Genomic DNA, 22,957 nt, shown 5'->3' on the forward strand with positions numbered 1-22,957 from the left:
TCCGTATAATACAGCTATCTAGCGCCGATGATTTTTATTGCCCAGACAAATTGGACGGCAGTACGTCGGGTTTCTCAGCCGTATTATCATAAGCCTTTATTTTCACCAAATGACCACACATAATATCTACCAAAATATCTACCAAAATATCTTTATGAAAAATTATCTGCCGTCGTATTGTTGAAACATATTTCATGTGTGACTCATAAAGAAAATTGGAGGACATAAATAAAATATACAGAGATCCTAATTAGGAGTTGCCAGGTCAGTTATCAGGGTGTTTTTTTTTGTATGAACACAATGTCTACTAGAGGTCGACACACATAGCCATTGTCGGCACAGAAACACATGACTTTTCATTCCGTGATACATTGTACTGGCCTATGTAAGACGAATCAGATATGGCAGACTTTGCTCCAAATTGATGTTTAAGGCGGACTTAAATGTTTGAGTCACAAAAAGAGGTCAGAACAGTTTAACCTTTGGTATTTGATAAATACATTACAGCTGAATTATGACATAGTTTGTAATATTGTGTAAGTAAGTTTGACAAGCGACTACTTGACTTACAGTTATTTACGATCTTTATTGCTGTGTACTTAGAATTTTCTAAAAATAGTTTCAACTTGAACGCTTTAAAATGGGAACAGTAATAACACAAAAACTACAACTAAAAAGTGAACGGAAGACATTGTCGTAAATCTTATATCTGTGTTACTTCGGAAACGACATAACAGAGCCGTTTTGAAAATTAGGCATTAACTTCCTGTTGTTTTTGGCGCGAAATTCTACACGTATATATATACGTTCACCGGTACCATTGTTAAAATTTTGAACTAAGACAAGGCTAAATTATAATGTTATACTATTTATTTTATAAGAAAATATCATAATCGACAGAAAACATGGCTAAGTCTGAGCCATCTGATCTGGGTCATTACACCATGTGTTTACGTACATATCCGAGGGACAGATCTGGAGTAGCGGTCAGTGCATTTCCGTCAGGCAATGTCAGAATGTGTAAAGTCTAGTGTCGGGGCCCAGAGGAAACTCGATAGGTAGACTCAGAGACATATATGTATATGTCTCTGGTAGACTATAAACAATTTGAATTAATATGCACCTCAAGTGAAATAGTTTCTCCTGCATTGCAGCTACCTGATGGAAAGCAATATTTTGACGGGTGCAGTTAGTTGAAATTTATATTATGTAATATCTACATGTACAATCTATGAAGTTATATCTATGTAAACTGTTTGATGTGCACCACATGCACAGGTGCATAGATCAATTGGACCTGCTCTAGACCAGACAAAAGCTACACCGTAATGTAGTGTGTATGATACAACCACAATACCAATAGGAGATGCTATCGCTGGTAATTTCTAGCTTGTTTCTGAAAAAATAAACAAATTTAACATCAGAACAACTCAAACTTCCTGAGCTACATACATGTACCTTTTTAACTAATAACCCCATCACAATATTAATATTATCAAAGTCTAGTTGCACTCCTTCAACTTCATTAGTCTGGCTTCTACATAACTACAAAATACACGATAAGACTACATATCAACTGTGAGTATATTTAGTTGAGTGCCAATGTAACTGGAAAGAAAAAAAGTATAGCACAAGGACTTAAGACTGGGACTCGAACCCATGGCCTGCAAACTGTACATGTTGCACTTGAGGGATGGATAGACCATGATGGTCTTGCTTTATTACTAACATTCTCGACCATATTCATTATTGATAATTTATTTTTATTATAGATATTATACTATTAGTATATATTCATAACTGGTGTTATTGCGAACATTTTTTACTAAAGAAATCTTTATTCGTCAAACAGATATATTGACTAGAGGATTTGAAAAAAAATTGATGCTATCTGATCGGAAGCATGATCGTTGGGTGAATGGGAACCAATCTTGTCTTAATGAATCATGCTCCCCATGGGTGGGAGGGGTGTGGCCCAAAAGTCATATTAGAGATAGATTCTCTGCAGTATTTTTGAGCGCTTTTCAACTAACTTGGTAATTGCATGTGTCGACCTACATGTAATTAATGTAACTGTATAGCTTGTTTTGCCATCATCACTGAAATATATCCAGGTAAGCAATGCAGTCCCCATGGGCCTCTTGTTAGTTAGAACATAATCATTTGCCAAAAGAAGTGTCTAACTAAATGATTGGGTATGAATATACTGGTAACAGTAATTTTTTAATCCTATATTTCCAGACAGGGTTACTGCGAACCAGTACGGGAGCTTACTTTATAGAACCGGTGAAAGGACATCCTGCCCTAGACACTGGACATCCTCATATTGTGTACCAACACACATCCCTGCCATCCCAGATAGGTCTTCACAACCTACACGACTCTGGAAAACATCACCATGACTCCCCGTGTGATGCTAGAGGTGGGTATATGCTAGCAAAAGTTAATATCAATGATCCATTTTATCACAAAACTGAATCAGTAACTAGTTTAATTTCCTACATTATGGAAAGTGTATGTTTTTTTCTCAATAATTGAGGATAACAGAAGTTGATACAGTTCGTTAGTAGCTTTATATAGTGAGGAAATTCAAGACAAAGCAAATAGTTCTATACAGAGAAATTTGAATCAACAAAGTTTGAATCAAAGAGGTTTGACTGTACATGTACTGCAAAATATGTACAGGTATATATAGTCAAAGCTTGTTATTGCCATTTCTGATAACTGGAACAACTTGCTTAACTCAAAGCAAAAATTCAGTTCCAACAGTAAAAATTAAAATGTACTTAGTTTCCAATCCTTGAATACTCCCGATATCTCAAAGTTTTCTCATGATCCAACTGACTTCAAGATGAAGAGGTGTACATGAGCAGGCATGAGAATATTCAGATAAAATCCTGATTTCAGACTTTTTTCTCATGTTGGCTGTAATGTTAATTTTAATACTACACCATAGAAAATACGCTACAGATTGGGATTTCATAACTTTTTTTTACATTCAGCTGCATGCTCTCATCCCTGGGTGTGTCTGTGATGAATAGAATCTTATACTTGTGTCATTATTACATGGGGTTAATTATGAAACATATGTTAAGATATCTAATGAAATCCATATAACAGTGTCACTGTAATAGCATTGTCTCTGTGGCTGGATATCCAAACTAATGTCCCATATGTTTCTGTAACTTGAGTATCCTCTGGCCCTGTCACCATGTCTGGTGTAGCCCGAGTTTCCTCCGGCCCTGTCACCATGTCTGGTGTAGCCCGAGTTTCCTCCGGCCCTGTCACCATGTCTGGTGTAGCCCGAGTTTCTTCTGGCCCTGTCACCACGTCTGGTGTAGCCCGAGTTCCCTCTGGCCCTGTCACCATGTCTGGTGTAGGCCGAGTTTCCTTTGGCCCTGTCACAATGTCTGGTGTAGCCTGAGTTTCCTCTGGCCCTGTCACCATGTCTGGTGTAGCCCGAGTTCCCTTTGGCCCTGTCACCATGTCTTGTGTAGCCCGAGTTTCCTCTGGCCCTGTCACCATGTCTGGTGTAGGCCGAGTTTCCTCTGGCCCTGTCACAATGTCTGGTGTAACCTGAGTTTCCTCTGGCCCTGTCACCATGTCTGGTGTAGCCCGAGTTTCCTCTGGCCCTGTCACCATGTCTGGTGTAGCCCGAGTTTCCTCTGGCCCTGTCACCATGTCTGGTGTAGGCTACACCAGACATGGTGACAGAGCCAGAAGAAACTCAGTCTAATGTTTCTGGTACATTTCCTTCAGTCATGATAATGCAGCTTTGGTTGGATGGATGGAGTTCACTTATTATGAAGAGATTTTTTCCCCATGGTGTACTATTATGTGGCAGTGACAACTTCAGCACTATTGTAATGTTGATTTTCTGATTTAGTGTAAAATATGTGACACATTCTAATTCCAGCTATTATTTGGAAACAAAATGGTGTATTCCTGTAAATTAGATGTAGCAGAAAAAGGCAGATCTTGTAATTACAGAGTGTTGTAATCTATACGGTAAATAATGAAACTTGTATTCAGGACCATCAACACAGGCACAAATAAACAAGAATTTATCACCAGACAGGGCCTAATTAACTGAAATTTAATTCTCCTCTCTTTCATCCCGAGGTTAGAATGAATGTTTTAGTTGAATGTTGATAGTGTTCTTGTATGGTGACAGATACTTCAGTCGGTTAGAAAGGGAGAGTTGGGGGTCATAGGGGACCACAGTTGTATAAAGTTACAGTTTAATATGTTGTGGTGATGTCCTAGTACAGATAGACAATAAAAAGCTCATCAGTAGAGTAATGCTCTGCCAAAGACATAAAAAATCAACCTGAAATGAAAAGTTTCCATGCTTTAAGCTGACAGGTACCCTTATACACTGTACTTAATTTTACGCATTCATTTCAAGTAATTTTCCAGCAATTTACTGTCGATTTGAGTGTTAACATATACATTTAGATTAAGGGTAATCTATATAACAAAACCAAGCTTTTGAATAACAACTATGGTGCAATTTAACAGTAATTGTTATTATGTATTATGGAGAAGTATTGGACAAACTTGTAATGTATGTATGATTAAAACATAAGTGAAATGACTAATGGCACATTTATAAACTTGTGAATAATACAATTATCTTTTCAAGGTTAGTCACTCCTATGATATAATATAAGGTAGCTTACATCCTTAACAGAGATATGATTTAATTAAAATGGTACAATATTAAAAAGGGGAGATAACTCCAGCTTTCCTTGGTGGACAATTGTATTACAAAATCATTATCTGAGCACTAGCAATAATCTGACAAGAATGGTAGTTTTTGTTTTTCAATTGAGCCTTCAAGAAGTTCAAGTACATGTAGTTTTATTTTGGTCATAGACACGTACATGTCCATCTTCTCAAAGCCCAAATTTTAAAATACAAATAATGTATTGGTGATATAATTTTCTAGAAATGTATTTAAATCTTCTTAACACTGAACAAGATGGTATGAATAGCTATAAAGAAATATTATTCTGACCTGGTACCATGTGTGTAGGAGTAGTTGTCATTTATATGGCACCTTTGACCCTCCTACACCTCCAGAGCCTCTGTCTGGGGGCAAGTGGAGCTCTTCTGTCTGGGGGCAAGTGGAGCTCTTCAATTCATGAGTAGGAGGTGAGAAGTACTTTGGACTTCTGACATTCCTAAGAGGCATATTTTATATACGTTCTTGTAAGTCAAGGGAAGTCATCAACATTGTCAGTTACTGCTCTGATTTATTGTAAAATATATTGGTGACAAGACTTGTGTTTCCAAAGTTAAGTTCACTGTCAATAGCATAAATAAAACTTGGCATCTTAATATATTTGAATCTTTGACAGCTATAGTTTCGATCTTCAAGTCTTTTGGAAAAGATTGATCAAGAAAGTCTATATTCAAAATACTTAAACATTTCTCATACTTGCCTGCATAATTGTTATTTTGTAGTTTTAATGAATCATTCACTTTGCTGAAAAATTGCGAAATTCTTTGTTGAAAGTTTATTTTTTCCAAATAAGACTATATATATATAAAACACTATCATTTAATCTAGTTTCTTAATCCACTACCTGTGTTCTTTTCAACTAGAGTTTGATTTTATTACATACTCTTGTTCCTCAGGTGAAGATGGACCATCAGATGAAGACAAGGAACACTATGATCGAGCCGCAGAAAAACACCGTCAAAGCCACAGTCGTAACAAAAGGTCCATCTCTATTGAGCGGCACATTGAAGCCATGGTGGTGGTGGATCCTGCGATGGTGGAATATTACAAAAATGAAGATGTAAAAACATACGTCCTCACCATCATGAACATGGTACTTATAAAGATATATTTACCATTGTATGGCACTGCCACTATATAACCCTACCAATTCAGTTGCGAGTTCACCAGCTTATGAACTGCCAACTGAAATTTGAATTTGAACATTTCAAAAAAAAATCGCACGACAAATAAAAAATCGCAGATGGTAAATATAAGCATTGAACGGCTTTCAGTTGGCATTCATAGTCAATATGAATGCCAACTGGACAGAGGCAAATTCAACATGAAGCGCGCTATTAAATATGCATACATTATGCTTGTTCCTTGAAATTCATTGTCAGAAAATATAGATTGGAACTCTATAATTTCCCACAGTTTTCTCTTCAAAGAAATACAAGAAGAAAGATAAAACAATTAATGGTAGTTTCTTACAAATTTAAGATAATTTTTTGCTTCCAAATAGAGAGGAATATAAATTGAGCATGCTTCATAAAAATGATACGTTTGATAGAGAACTGCCTACAAAACCTGGGTGTGATAGTTATCGGGTTGATACAAGACTCATATCTCCACTACAGGAGTCACTTTTAATTAGATTGGATTTTTTAAATGGACATGTACATACATAAAGCAGCTGCAAAATTTGTGCTGAAAGATTTTGGTTTCTGGTATGTTCTTTTCTTATTGGTGTTAAAAGTGGATACATACAGTTTACGATATACTTATCCATCAAATGGGCGGATCCTTGAAATTTAGATTCTGTCGGACTGTCACATGTTTAGAGTAAAATCATGAATTTGTCACATTTCTGGCAAGAATCAGTTCTCTTTTAGGAATCTGGAATGTGTTTACTTGTGAATTTGTATAAAACATAAACATTTTAAGTCAACATTAATTGTGTGTTGAAATCTACATTACTGCTGTGCATTTCCTGTAACAGCTGTTTTTTCTGCAAAAATTGTCTTCCATTTAGTTTCCTTCACAAAAATCCTAATATTTCAGTAATGACTTCAGGTGATACACAGAAGTTACAACTTTGGTGCTGGTTATCCAGCCAAGTCGATATATACCTAATTACAAAATCAAGATATCTTTCAAAACATGGACAAGATCTCTTATGATGTCTGAGAGCGAATTTATATATTTCTGGTTCTGGATATATTGCCAAAATAATAGCAATATCACAATTGGATTTTGGAGGTGATCTGAGATAAAACATGACATATATAAGCTTATGAAATATCTTCTAAATTAAACTAGATATCTTTTTGATCTTGTACGTTGAGTTGAATTTCTGTGGAATTGAAATATAAAAGATATATGATATACTTTAAGAAATATCATCAATTTAAAAGGATATTTTAATGAAAAATTTGATCAGGTTTAATTTTGTAAATTTTTTTAAGAGACATTTATGATAAATTATGATATATGGAAAGGTATATTATATCATATAATAGCATGTGATATCTGATATAAATACAATGATGTGTGCTGTCTTGTAAGAATATAAGTGCTCCTGTTACACTTTATAAGCGTCCGGAATTATGGTCATCACAGGAAAGATGGAGCCTTAAATTTTTATTAACTGAAACTTGCGCTTGTTGATTTATAGATTACGAATGTAGCTAATAGATATAAAGAGAGAAGAAGAAATGTGCATTACTTCACTCTACCGTGATTTTACAGATGAAAACGAAATTCCAGCTGTTCTTTCAAATTCAAAGATGTCATATAATCAGAAGTAGGAAGAAAAAGATAGGATGCCTTTTACTTTCTTTGTTTTAATTACTCGTTCAAATCTCAAGAATGAACCATAACTGTCTCAAGTCATGAATGAAAGATTTAGACTTTTATATATGCCAGAAAATATCCCTCCCAAAAATTGAAAGCCATGTGTAAGATAAATTCTTATCGGCTACAAATGGACAAGTTCTTATTTTTGGAAACTACAGTAACTTGTTTCTATTGAAAATGTAAGACATTGGAATGTAGGAAGATTGTGAAGATGGCGTGCTTATTGAGATAGTTGTCTTGTCACATTCTTATCACGTTGAAAACCCTTTGTAAAATGAAGATTTCCCTGTAAGAACCATAGAACCTTAACTCTTTAACGTTAAATTTACATGGCAGTTTGAACATATACACAGCAGAATTGCACATTTTTTTCTCGTTAAGGAATTTAATTGGCTATGTGTATCAAGTGTGGTTAAGCTAAGATCCTTTTACCTGTTGTTACAATAGGTAGACAATTTACAGCTTACCTGTATCATACCTGTAATTTAAAACTTTAAAAACAATGATGCTATCAGTCAAGAGCAGGTATGTTTACATGTAATTACCACGTGCCGTAAGACATGTGTCATTTCAATTTGAACTTAAACATTCACCTTGTAATAGATAACACTATTTGAAGGGAAAATCATGATGATAATTTCTGAAGTATACAGTCATGTATGACAGTTGAAAAATCTGTACAAGGCCTAATGACACTGAAATTTGGCTAATTAATTTATGTAAATGCCCCCTAATTACACTAATTGAAAAATTGTGAGGTATTTATAATAAGTGCATAGCATCTGCATGCTACATGTACATAGCATATAGGTAACTTTCTCTGTATTTTAAATGACTGTACTACTACATGTGTTTATACAATCATGTATATTATGTAGTGGTTCGTGGCTCTCTCCAATCCACATGAAAATAATAACTGTGCCTTTGCCAGGAATAAACATTATTCTCTTTTGATCAATATTTATTTTGTTTAAAATCTGAAGAATTTTTTAACTAAGAAATTTATTTAGAATCTTACCGTAACTTGACCTACATTTTTTGTAATGCTACGTAAATACTGTAAGATAAAATATGTGTGCCCTATTCACCATGTCAAATTGGATTTAGTTCAATAGTGTGTCCTGGTGCATTTCTGTCAAATTATCCCATCACAGCAAAATAAAATGTATCATTCAGCAGAAATTGCGTGACATTGTAAACAGGTCTGTATTTATTCGGCAGCAAATTACATTTTTATGCATTTTTGTTGTACAATGAAATCGGGGACAGTTTGTATATATATTATATGATTATATTTTAAGATTTTTCAAAGTGTTCTTTTGTTATAAGAATTGCTTTGAGTATGCACATGTAAAACAAGATCCTTATTGCTTGTGTTTGTAGACTTAAATCGTGATCTCCCAAATTTCCTGTGTAAAAAAACCTTGATGAATGTAAATGAGTCATACACTTCTAACAGTTTTACAAAACAGAATAATTCTTCGTCTCTTGTTACCTTCATGTCAACAAATCATTTACGTTTAGAATTCGTTCTTAGTTAGCTGAAAAGTAACATTTGTCAGAGATTTTGTTTTACATATAAATAGAAATGCGTTGTTTTGCTGTTTTTGACTTTGTTCTAACCTTTCCTTCAGGGTATTCTAGCAGGGATGATAAATAACACTTTAATGTCGGCATTAATTGGATGAAAACTGTAACAGACATTTCTTTTTTGACAAAGAAATTGTTATTTTTATCCGTTTTGACTTTCTTACAATAAATATAAAGACTGTTGCATTGAGACATTAGTTGAGGCGTACAGCTGAGACCTTTACCACGGTGTGGGTAGTAATTAGCCAAGGTAAATTGTCCCTCAGGATTTTGTTATTGTGATTTTTTCTCTACGTTATGATTTTAGATGTCCAGGTGTGTTTTCTACTTCTCTGGATATGTACAATGAAATCCAGGTGTTTCGTACACCTGTAAATTGTGTATGATAATTGCTGTCTGGACTGGATAAAAATTGATATTGAGATCATACCTGTACAAAAATACATCTGGGCAGAGCTGTTCAAATCCTACTCAGCTTGATGAAAACTAAGAAAAAGGTCTTTAATTTGATTTGATTTCACATGTTTTCAAAATATCCATTCATGTTTGTCAATATTAGGGCATCATATTTTTATGAGTAAAAATTTTTTTTTTTTAAAGTTTTAAATATACTTTACACATGTATATAGTAAAAATAATTTTTTTTTAGAGTTTTAAATATACTTTACACATGTATATAGTATGAGAGCTTTAATTTGTATTTGCCAAACTTGAAACAGCTGCAGGGGCCTGGTGTTTTACATTGAGGGATTGGACTAATTATGATGAAGTAATGGATGATCATGTATAGATGATTAAATGGATATTTCAGTCCCAATTAATAAGCCAGAAACTAATTATACACTTTCTAGCTCGTTTTAATTCTGTATAAATCTCCTGAAATAAATCATCTGGAAGTCATTGCCTACAAAACCTAAATAAGTTTTCACAGTAAAATGTTACATTTCTGTATTGTGAGTCTTTCATTATCTGTGGATGTTTATAAACAAATGTCAGTTTATAGATATTTGAATTTATATTTATATGCACTAGTACAGTGGCCTGTCTGATATGCCACAGGGCTCAAACAGGAAAATATACAAAAAGAAAGGCAGACTTTGTTAAATTGGAGCTCAACTACCAGCTCCATGGAATATATCTTGTTATTTTGTTGGTATTCCGTTGATGTGGAATAAAAAAATCTAACAAAAACCCCCAAAACACAAATAGAATGTAACATTTGTTTCATACATGTATATTCGACAGGGTTTTCCATGTCTATAAGTTGTAGGGGTTGAAACGTGTCCTCTCCCCACCCCCCCACCCCCAACCACTACATGATAATGATCCCATAGAGTTTTTTCTTACATTATCCTCAAAATGAAAAATTATTTCTATTATGATTTACTTGGCCCATTTACCTTATCAGATAGTATATACTGTTAGTGTAAATTAAAACACTGAAAATTAATTGAAACAAACTTTCTCATCTAAAGTAACAAGTTTAGAAAACCTGTACATTACTGCTGTTGTTTGTCCTTAGGTGGCCACACTGTTTCACGAAGCGTCTATAGGGAATGCTCTCAACCTAGTCATTGTCCGAATGGTGCTACTCGAGGACCCACAGGTATGAAATGAAGTGATGGTCTTACATATCCTGGTAACTTGTACGGCCAATAGTATGTTCAATGATGTATCATTATGGGAAAATATTTTAGAATATAAAAATTCAGAATAAAATTTCACAGAATTTTAAAATTACTTTGTAGGAGTTATCGCTGATCTATATACACGCTGGATCCTCCCTGAGGTGGTTGAAACATTTATTGATGAAAAAAATAAATAAAACAAATGTAATTTTGAACTCCATTATCAAAACAATGACTTTCATCAAATAAATAAATTTACGCCTGATTTTTTCTTTACCATAGGAAGAACTGAAGCTTACCCACCATGCTGATAAATCATTGAGAAGCTTTTGTAAGTGGCAGAAAAAGATGAACTTTAAAGATGACGATCATCCAAACCACCATGATGTAGCTATACTACTTACCAGGTAAGTCTGGTTTGGAAAATTACAACTATCAATATCTACCACTGCTGGCCAGTTTTACCACTGCTGGCTAGTTTTACCACTGCTGGCCAGTTTTACCACTGCTGGCCAGTTTTACCACTGCTGACTAGTTTTACCACTGCTGGCTAGTTTTACCACTGCTGACTAGTTTTACCACTGCTGGCTAGTTTTACCACTGCTGGCTAGTTTTACCACTGCTGACCAGTTCTAGACCAGGATGAGGTGGACCTTAGTATAAAAAGTAGCTGAATCGACTTCCACACATATAGTAGCCGAATTGGTTTCTACACAGCCGAATCAATTTCAATACAAGAGTAGCCGAATGATTTCTATAAGCACATCATTAAAAGTAGCTGAATCGACTTCTATCAAAGTAGATGAATCGACTTCTCCTCAGAGTAGCCAAATCGACTTCTACATAGAGCAGCTGAATCAACTTCTCTCAGAGTAGCAAAATCAACTTCTGCATAGAGAAGATGAACCGACTTCCTTCAGAGTAGCCAAATCTTTTACTTCTACATACAGTAGCTGTCAAAATCGACTTCTCCTCAGAAAAGCGAAATCAACTTGGTATAATGTTTGCCATCTCTCTGGATAGATGACTGGAAGACCTGTTGATTTGACTACAATCTCATTCACATAACACCGAAGTTAACATTACTGGTCATTTGTCTCATGAAGGTGACAGCTGAGTTAGTCACTGAAACATACACTGGTTGTGATATATACCAAAGTCTATTACTGGTCATTTGTGTGATGAATATTACTGGTCATTTGTGTGATGAATATTACTGGTCATTTGTCAGATGAATATTACTGGTCATTTGTCTGATGAATATTACTGGTCATTTGTCAGATGAATATTAAGGTCATTTGTCAGATGAACATTACTGGTCATTTGTCTGATGAATATTACTGGTCATTTGTCAGATGAATATTACTGGTCATTTGTCAGATGAATATTAAGGTCATTTGTCTGATGAAGGTGAATGTTGCTCACAAATCATACACTGGTTGTGGTATAATCCAAAGTCCATTCACATTCAAAAGAGCTATTTATTCACAACATAAAATAAGGCATTTGTGGTTATGGAACTTTAACAGAAATATATTATACTGACAAATTAAAAAGTTAAAATATAATTACCTTTTCTCTATGGGCATCTCAAGATTACATAAACTCAATAGTACTAACATATATTTAGAATTGTAATTACATTTACAAAGACAACTGTATGTAGCTAAAACATCATTAACATGCGAGTCTTGGCCGTGCTTGGGGTTTATGAAGCCTGCAAATTGCTTCAAAGAAACTACAGCATTAGCACGTTTTGAAGGTATTTCCTTGAATACAACAAAAGAAACATATCTATGTGTGAAGTAACATTTTTTTTTACAAAGTTAGATTCCTTTGTATATATCATCGATATTGGACTATAACCATGTGATACATTGCCTACCAGTAATTGTATACAAGTACATATAGGCATTTTATATGTGTGTCAAGGCTTCCAAGGTTTGGAATTTCACATGGGATATCTTACAAACAGATGTACATTGCATTAAGTTGGTGGTAAATATCTGTCTTACAGACGTCTGCATCACTATCTCAAGTGCAGTAAATTTGGCAGCATACCATATATTTTGTGATTATTGGTCGCTGCCACCGCAGGCTTCTTTTACCATGTCATTCCTACTTAATTCTGGAAATCGTTCAATGATTTCTTTTATTTTTTAAACATCTTTTATGTTTTGTACTTAAATAACTTTAGTAAGTTATTTTCTATTCTGAAAGGTTTTAATTTGGATAAATCACTTTGGATTGGTTTAAAGTGCAGAAAACCATGGATAATAAATTGACAGTTTATTTTCACAGAAATTTGTTAGATAATTTGTTAGTTGATACCAGTGCACTAGATAACTTTTAATGCATTATGTTTCAGAGATGAAAATTTCCCTCTATTTTTGCTGATTTCAGCCTTTTTCAGAATTTTAGCGTAAATCAAATTAAAACGAAAATGCACAAAGTAATGATACCAAAAGTCTGCATTTCATCTTTTTTGCCACAAGGCCAATTTTCAAGGTCTTGCAATTCTCTTGACCCAGAATCTCGGTTATTGCTGCTGTAACAACTGGTCTGGAATTTGACAGATTCAACATTTGTATGACTTCTGATAATATTAAAGTACATGTGTTTGTATCTTGTTTAAGAATCGTTTCTTTTTTCCCACAGAATCAACATCTGTTCTCGTATGAATGAGCCATGCAGCACATTAGGCCTTGCTCAGGTTCCTGGCATCTGTCTCCCTCACAAGTCCTGTAACATCAACGAGGACACTGGGCTACCCCTGGCCTACACTGTGGCCCATGAACTAGGACACAAGTAAGAACACCCCCTCTTCACCACTCCCCCCTCCCCCCTACCCCCAACACCCCCACCCCCACCCCACCCACATTCAGTGTATCCTTCATTTACTCAGAGACACTGTTTCTTGACTAATTATCCCATCAACCAATGTTCTTCCATACATGTGATTGGTGTTGTCTTCAATGACAGGCCTGTTATACATGTATAACTGTACTAAAATTCCATTTGATGGTCTGGTTTAGACAGGTTTACAGAATATTTAGTGATTTGTATGTAGTTTCCCCAATAGTCGATTAAATGTTGGGAAAAAACCTAGTTTATGGTGCTCCCCCTCCCCCTCCCCATTTGTCCTGTCCAATTAGAGCAGAAATCACATCAGTGATGTTAAATGCCCTCTCTGTCAGCTATGACAGAGGTATGCATCTTGGCACATTTATGCGTCAGAAAAAAAGCAAACGAGGACCATTCCAATCTGGGGCCACCTAGCGTGATAGCATTGATATAGTAGTCGACACATGTTAAAAATATAACATATTAACATAACATGGAGCATCTCACTAAAAAGTGAAGATATTTCATTTCCTTGATAAGTACATACAGCATTTCAAGATTACATTGTATCAAGTTTTCCAATTTTCTTATATCATGCCACATTTAATTATAATGTGTAATATAAACTTGAGGTATAAAGGTACACTGCAGCATTCTGTACCTCAGTCTATAGACAGGAAACCATACTATGTCTAGTTATTAGGTCCCTTGATATTACGTAACTGTTTAAGGTTCATTAAAAATATAACGTATTTTTATTTCTGCATGAAGGGATGTGGCATGAAATATGTTTCAAATCATAAAACTTCTACTCTTTGCGTTTTCAGAAAGATCATACATATACAATTTCTAGTGAATGTGGATGTGTGTTATCAGATTTTATCAACTGTTAGACAGATTAACATATTTTTGCCCTGTCATAGGTCAAGGTCATGCAGAGATGTATGTGGTTCAGATCAATTTAAGTCTTTAAAGATTGAGATCTATATACCAGTAGGATCTTTAATTTTCCTTTCATATGAGTCTGTAAGTAATAGCAGGTTTTATTTTTACGAACCTTGGCAAACAAAAATTTAAGACAAAGAAACAAAATAAATTAAGATACATTTGATCACGTAACTGAGAAAACAAACATTTTGACAGGGTTTGATCATATTAATAATCAATTATTAATTCATGAAGTAACGTCCATGTCCAAATTATGACATCATAATCGATTTCTGACGGGTGCAGCAATGGAAAATGTTCCAAGGTATATATATTACACTGGTGACATATGTAAAAATATAACATGGGCGAATTCACTAGATAACAGGCTGATGATGTGATGAATGAAGTGGAGGTAAAATTTGTTTGATGATTCTGTGGCTCAATATAAACTCACCAGTAGAATAGTACAATGTGTATAGAGGTTACATAATGAGTGAGTGTTGGATATGGAATTTATTTCACACGAGTAAGTTATTTTTTAAAAGTTACAAAAGACAAGCTTTAGCAAATGTCTTTCGCAACTTTTGAAAAATAACTTCAAGTGTAAAATAAATTTCAAAAATCACAAGTCATGTGACCTGTTTCTGCCACAACGATATCGGCTTGAATCAAACGGGAATTTGGCCAAGTCTTAATTTCGCGTATGCAAATTTACAGGTAATGGTCGGGACCCAATGATGTGATGTCATTTCATTATTGATGACATTGATACCATTGCAGTTCTAGTCAAAGTTCAAATTCTTAACCAATCAAAAGACTGGAAGGTTATATTCCACTATATATCCCACAGTCAGCACATTTGTACCATGGCATGCAAGTGGAAAAACACAGCGTATTGTGGTAGAAATATATATAAATATACATATATCAACAGTTTCTACATTAAGAATTATTTTGATGCATTATTAGATAATGGGACGGTTACACCTTCAATATCTGTGAAAGTATTTTACCTCACAGTGGTAACTTTCATTTTAAATGCTACTTAGCAGATTTCAGACTGATAACTATTATGGAATATCTACCAGAGTTGATACAATATGCTTTGAAAGGTTTTTCCATTTTGAAATAAGGTATCACTAACTTAGGTAAGATTCTGTTGGTTTACAATGCGTTTTGAATGTTGTCTGTATCTATCAGACAGAATGGTAGAATATCAGATAACAACTATTTCTCACCAATGATAAAGTGTCATTAGGTAAGATAAAATACCTACCTTCAGCAGGCTATCATTGATGATACGGGCCAAATCTTTCCCCCATTAATTTCTGTGATAAAAATGTATGTTATTTGCCCCCAGTGAACCAGTGTATTTTGATAATTACAAGACCAGACCTTTATCTGAATAATCAAATCTGAGCCAAGAATCCTGAATCCTGCCTGTCTCCCACTAGATCTGAAGGTTGTGAATGTATGTTATTCTTATTGATTGTACAGGTACATACTGATTATCAGGTATATAAGATTATGATTAGTACATTGTACAGGTACATACTGATTATCAGGTTTATAGGATTATCAAAAATTGAAACAGAACCCAGATTTTTGGCCCTGGATATGACGCGACAGGGGGCATTACTGGTCAAGATGAAGTATGTGATTGGTCAATGTAGCAGTAATTGCAAAATGCACATATGCAGTTCAAAACGAAACAAAGTTAAGATTGAATGCAAGCTGAATAAGTGGATGTATTATTCAAATGACACATTGCTATCATTATTTTCCTGATTCAAATGCAGTCTTATTATCACCAAAAAGGATTCAAACTGATATAATTTTGTTATCCGTGCTGAAACGCATTAGTTCGTTGATTTATTTCACCATCAGTTTTACATTATAATCACCAGCATTAAAACTATGCTGTTTATCTTTTTAGCTCACATGAGCCTTTTTATTTCATTCAATTAATTTGTGCCTGGTAGGTTTTTGTCAACTTAAGGCTCAGATGATTTAAAATGTTGGCTCTAACCATTCCTGGATCTCACTCACTAGACTTATCAGTTATAGAAATGATGAGAGAAAATAGATATATAGACGAGTGAGGAAAACACTTTTTAATTTGTGGGTCGGTTCAACTAGGAACTGTCAGCATGGGAGTTTGTCTGCTTTAATAGGATGACACAGAACACGCCCAGAAATGTAGGTCCTACCTAGTGAGTAAATTAGCCACTTAATTACAACTTAAGTACATGTAAACCTTGTAGATCTGTATACTGTGATAATATGCTAGCCGGATTCTAGCTTATGGGTGTGGTTTTTGACCGATATAAAAGTAGTTTAATCAGACATTTTGGACCTTGTAACCATTTGAAAAAGTTCCTTCCAAACTGATATACCCTGTTGGAAAGAAAATTATAGAAAATGTAAAAACAACTTTGTAATATATAAACGTTAACTATACCAGATAATTAGGTAAACCACATTTAGATTTTGAGGATTTCCCAAAGTAATTTCTGTCAAGGCCAGAAGAATCATCCAATCTTTACAGTCTTGCCTGTGTCTCCTTGACCTTCAGAGAGCACCTTAGTACAGAGTCCATGTACATTATCTCAGAGTCACCTTGGTAGGGAAGACCTCTCAAGGTCGTAATCCCAGAGGCTGCCAATCATATTAGCCAGATGTTTTGAGGTTGTCTTAGTAACCCAGATATATTATGTAGCTAGATATTGATCAGGAATACGTTTTTGACATTGGTGAGTCAGACATCTCAGGTCACCAAGATGAACGTGACCTTTCTAGGTCGCATGTTGGTAACCAAGAAATAAAATACAAAATGCAGGTCAGTAAGATATATCAAAGTCATTGAGGAAGGATAAATACCTTTCAAGGTCACATATAGGTCAAATATCTCAAGGTCTCCAATCTCCTGAGATTTCCTTGGATAACCAGATACTTAAACTTAAGCTTACATTGGTCAGCTAGAGATGTCAAAAGGCACTAGGGTCGATCAGCAGGCATGACATATCAAGGTCACTTGGGTCAACAAATTAAAGACTTAAGAGTCTTGACCTGGTTAAGTCAGATTTCTGGAAGTTAAGCTATATTGTAACACTAAGATGATAGGCATCACTGCAAGATTTTGTATCAAGTTTATGGTTAGTAAATTAAAGGATAGTGTGTTGGATTTATGGTAAAGTAGAAAATATTCTGTTAGATTTATGGTTAAGTAGACAGGAGGGAAGATGTAGGAGGGTTCAGATGACTATCTATAACCAGTAATAAGCCCATTCTTGTAGATAAATCAAGCATCTCTTTAGCTAACTTAATGTTTATATATGATGGTTAATTCTGTGGATTAAGATACCTGCAAGCCAGCAGTGATTCAGCTCAGTTTGATAGGAACTATTACAATAATGACCTTCAAACAGATGTGATAATGTAGGGTGATATTAGGGAATACTGAAACCTCAGTAAAGTGTATTCTTAGTTTTCTCTGGACTCTACACCAGATGATAGATATTTGAGGAACAGGTCTGGTGTAGGAATTTTCTTCTTTAGGATGTCTTAAAGGTCTGGTGTAGGGGCCAGAGGAAACTCAGACTAAGTATTGCAGTTCTGTAATAGATTGGAGCATTAGGTTTATTGGGGTAAGACTCTTTGTCAGGATGTCTAAGGTCGGCGTAAGGGCCAGAGGAAACCCCGACTAAGTATTGCAGTTCTGTAATAGATTGGAGCATTAGGTCTGTTGGGGTAAGACTCTTTGTCAGGATGTCTAAGGTCGATGTAAGGGCCAGAGGAAACTCAGACTAAGTATTGCGGTTGTGTAATAGATTGGAACATTAGGTTTTGTGTAGGACTCCTTGTCAGGATGTCTAAGGTCGGTGTAAGGGCCAGAGGAATCTCTGACTAAGTAGTGCAGTTCTGTAATAGATGGGAGCATTAGGTTTGGTGTAGGACTATGTCAGGGTGTCATAGATATGGTATAGGGGACAGGGGAAACTCAGACTAAGTATTGCAGTTCTGTAATAGATTGGAGCATTAGGTCTATTGGGGTAAGACTCTTTGTCAGGATGTCTTAGGTCGGTGTTAGGGCCAGAGGAAACTCGGACTAAGTATTGCGGTTGTGAGATGGATTGGAGCATTATAGGTTTGGTGTAGGCCTCTTTGTCAGGATGTCTAAGGTCGGCGTAAGGGTCAGAGGAAACTCGTACTAAGTATTGCAGTTCTGTAATAGATGGAAGCATTAGGTTTGGTGTAGGACTATGTCAGGATGTCTAAGGTCGGCGTAAGGGCCAGAGGAAACTCGGACTTAGTATTTCGGTTGTGTAATAGATGGGAGCATCTATGTGTTCATGTAGTGTTGTGTAGTGAATTATAGCCACTGTAACAGTGTTACTTGTGAAGAATGGTTCGTGAGGATCAGAAAGAGCACCAATAACGGTAGGAATGATAAAACAGCCTAGCTATACAGCTATAAAAACAAGTCAGTGGGTTTGGGTAGGAATGGCAAAGCACAGGGGCTATGACAAATATGTCTGATTTACATCTCGTCAATGTTTCACAGTGGCATACAATGTTGAGGGAGATTCCATTGCAATGTTCATCTCAGACTGCCCCATATGTTCCATTGAGGGAGTATAGATCAACAGTGGGTTGTGTCTCCAGATGGCAGCACTGTGCCAGTCATTTTATAATTAGTCTTGTCAGTTGGGTGCTTTTTACCATTAACGAGATTCATAGGTCTTAACTGCTGGTTGACAATGAAAAATATCGGAATGAGGATAAAAACATCGAATGACATGATGATTCTCAGAGTTTTACTGTCATAGCGGTAAAACAACTTACAAGTATTTGGCAACAAGACAAGTTATTTCTATATCCACACATATTGTAAACCGCTGAATAAGCAAACAGCTTTCTATATAAGTGATACTTGAAAGTGCAGATGATTTATGAATCATAGATTGTGCATGTGCTCAAGTTGGTTAGAAATCCAACCCACCATGAGAAAACATTGGATTACTTATAGGTTCAAAATAAATTAAAAAACTGTTAAGTTTTCCTCTGACAGATAGATTTATGATGCCATGCAGTGGTAAGAAATGAAGATAAGTTAGATAAAAAGTAATAATTCTTTGAGTTGTGGGAACGCTTATATAGCACATATGATAGACAAGTTTGATGAGAATTAGGGGGATTGTTATGGCCTAGGCTGTAACCAGGGAGAAACTATGGCTTGGTGAGTTTAGCTGGATTTGGCAGAGAAAGCAAAACTTTGTCAGATTTATTGTAACCTAAGACCAGAAGATTAGATCATAGTTCAAAATATTTATCTGCATAAACCACGGCCATCAAGCATTGTGCTATCATCATTGCTACCCTAAGTTGACAGTTGATGCCGTCAAATTTACAGTCATGGCCACGCTCCAAACATTACTCATTCCCAAGGATTATAGGCTAGGATGCAACTCAATCGGGCCTAATCCCCAATACCAATATCGTCTGAGGAGATCTTATGATTCAGTCCAACAGTACAGCTCTTGCATTAAATTGCCTAAATCTGAAATCTTTGACCGAATAATATGTAACTTGAATTAAGATGTTAGGGGAGATTAAATTTACTTATAACCTGTATTTCTAGGGAGTAAAATGTTGTGTTTTTTTTTAAATTTTAGCATATTACTCATGGTACATAAAATTAAGTAATTTTAAGCACAATTTGTTCTTTCTATAGATATCAAATTTCTTTTTCTTGTTCAGATTCTCAAAAAAAAAGGGAAAAGATAAGGCAGTACTCTATCAAATTTAAATTTTGTTGTTACATTTTCTCATCACAATTTAATATCATTAGCCCCCTATTAGTGAAATTCTGCTTCTGTCTTGTACGTACATACATAAGGTCAAAGTTTGCCAGCGCTCTAGTTGCTTCATTCTTTGAGGAATTTTTACCAAACTTCACATAATGAAGAGACCATGATTATGATCTTGGACAAGTTCTAGCTTCAGGGTTTTTGGGTCAAGGTTAAGGCCACTTACTATTTTTAGCAGGGGTAGGTAGGGGACATGCATTGCTTTATTAATACCCAGTATGCTTGTTAATATTTCACTTTTTCCTCATTACCATTGATCCCTTCTTGCATACATATTCAGTGATATTTTTTGCCCTATCTTAAAGGTTAAACAGGCTTGTTATTGATTTGCCCCAAATGAAGAAAAAAATCAAGAAAACATAATTTTAAAGATAAAATCTCTGTATTAAGCGGACAGGCTTTTGTAAATTTCAGGTTGAAATCGCACGAAGTGATTTTCATTACATTTATCCACTTAAGTTTCCTGTAGTATTCGTATCATCATAAGCTATATTTATCCACAAAAGTTTCCTGTAGTATTCGTATCATCATAAGCTATACCCTGGTCCTTGTTCCAGTTTTGGGATGACCCACGACAGTGTCCGGAATGGCTGCGATATGAAGGATGGAGAGGAGTTTCTATACGTGATGGCTGCCCAACTCCTGGCTGTCAATGTTCCAATGAAGTGGTCGAGTTGTAGCAGGACTGCCATCACCAAATTCATCGAGTAAGATTTCTAGTGAAGTATACATGAATTTTTAATTTGGAAATCAAATCGGTAATGAAAAATATCTCTTAAATTATTTGTTTCCTTTTCCAGTCGGGGTTGGGCCTATTGTTTGGATGATGAGCCAGCTGAATTTCATCATAAGGAATTTCCAGTACCCGATTATCCCCCCTGGGACGATGTATGATGGTGATCACCAATGTCGACTTGTGTATGGTCCTGACGCTATTCTCTGTGAAGATGTGGAGGTCAGTAAAAATTTTTTACCATTTTCATTTCTTTTATCTTTGCTTAATTAAGATAACTTCTATTCTGATTAATAAATTAAGTTATAATGCTGTCTGTATTCTTACAATATGTTCATCCTTTCTGTATATAGTTTTTCTTTGGATTTAGCTATTATAATGAGTGATAATTTTCCAGTGACAATTTTCCAGTGACAATTCTCATGAACAAGGGAATCCTTACAGGTTTAACTGACTTGTATTCCTTACAGGAGGAGATGTGCAGTACCCTATGGTGTCGTTACAAAAATAAGTGTACAACTAAACTTGAGGCTGCAGCAGAAGGAACCATATGTGGGCAAAATAAGGTAAGTCAAGGTCAAATATTGGTAAAATAAGATAAGCCAAGGTCAAATATAGTTAAAATAAAAGTTAAGGTCAAATATAGGAAAATTAGATAAGCCAAGATCAAATATTTTAAAATAAAAATATAGGAAAATAAGGTTAGCTGAGGTCAAATATAGATGAAATAAGATAGTTCAAGGTGAAATGTATGTAAAATAAGGTAAGTCAAGGTCAAGTATAAGTAAATAAGGTAAGTCAAGGTCAAATATCAGTTGAATAAAGTAAGTCACATTCAAATATTGATAAAAAAGGAAAAAGTCAATGTCAAATATGGTAAGTCCAGCATATAAAACATTAGGTAAGTCAAGGTCAATTATAGGTAAAATAAGGTAAGTCAAGGTCAAATACAGGTAAAGTAAGGTAAGTCAAGGTCAAATATACCTAAATAAAGTAAGTCACGGTCAAATATAGATAAAATAAGGTAAGTCAAGGTCAAATTTGGGTTAAATAAAGTTAGACAAGATCAAATACAATTGAATAAAAGAGGCGAAAGTGAAATATAGGTAGGTAAGGTTCTTTAGGTAAAATTAATTCATCAAGGTCAAGGTTATTGAAGAAACCAAATTTTTTATTAGTAAATGCTCTGTATTATTTGTAAGAGAGGTTTATGGGAGTTGCTGATCAAAGGGTAAAATGTAGCAGAATTCCTGGCATACCACTTTAGGTTTTTTATTTTCAACAAATGTGTTATGTCACTGTTCGTGTGTTAACTCCCTATCATCACCTTCTGTCATTAAAGTCAATTTGTTTATTTAAGTTGTCCAAATTTTCAAAAAGTAAAACTGAGAATAAACAATAATTTAACACCCTGAATTTTAAGTAGAAACATCTGTGTAAATAGCCAGAATACCAAACATGTTTTTTTTTCTTTCTGGCACTTCTGTTTCTTTACTGCAGACTTTTTATCTTAATTTCATTTTTGAGGATAGCCGTATCAGTGTTATAGCAATATGCTAGACAAAAAACTCGTGGCTGATAAAAAGTTCTTGTTGCTTATTTATGAGTAAAAAAAAGAAAAAAAAACTTTTGTTTTCTTCATAATTTCAGTTGAAGATCAATGTGAATTCTTTGAATGTGAATATAAAGTTGGTATATATTATAGCACTTGGAACCTAAATAAGTTTTTTTACTTCTAATTAGGTAATCTACATTTGGTATACATAATAATATTCTA

General features: G+C 34.9%; 1 protein-coding gene across 1 annotated transcript in view; it reads left to right on the forward strand.

Annotated features, from left to right (window-relative positions):
• The window catches only part of LOC117333849 (A disintegrin and metalloproteinase with thrombospondin motifs 7-like), a 66,355-nt gene that overhangs the window by 27,814 nt on the left and 15,584 nt on the right, over positions 1 to 22,957 (forward strand). The window contains 9 exon segments of the mRNA XM_033893264.1: positions 2,242 to 2,422; positions 5,644 to 5,840; positions 10,698 to 10,781; positions 11,086 to 11,210; positions 13,462 to 13,611; positions 21,005 to 21,154; positions 21,248 to 21,302; positions 21,304 to 21,402; positions 21,651 to 21,746. Coding sequence (XP_033749155.1) covers positions 2,242 to 2,422; positions 5,644 to 5,840; positions 10,698 to 10,781; positions 11,086 to 11,210; positions 13,462 to 13,611; positions 21,005 to 21,154; positions 21,248 to 21,302; positions 21,304 to 21,402; positions 21,651 to 21,746 — 1,137 coding nt within the window.

Source organism: Pecten maximus, chromosome 9 (assembly GCF_902652985.1).
Source record: "Pecten maximus chromosome 9, xPecMax1.1, whole genome shotgun sequence".
NCBI lineage: Eukaryota > Metazoa > Mollusca > Bivalvia > Pectinida > Pectinidae > Pecten > Pecten maximus.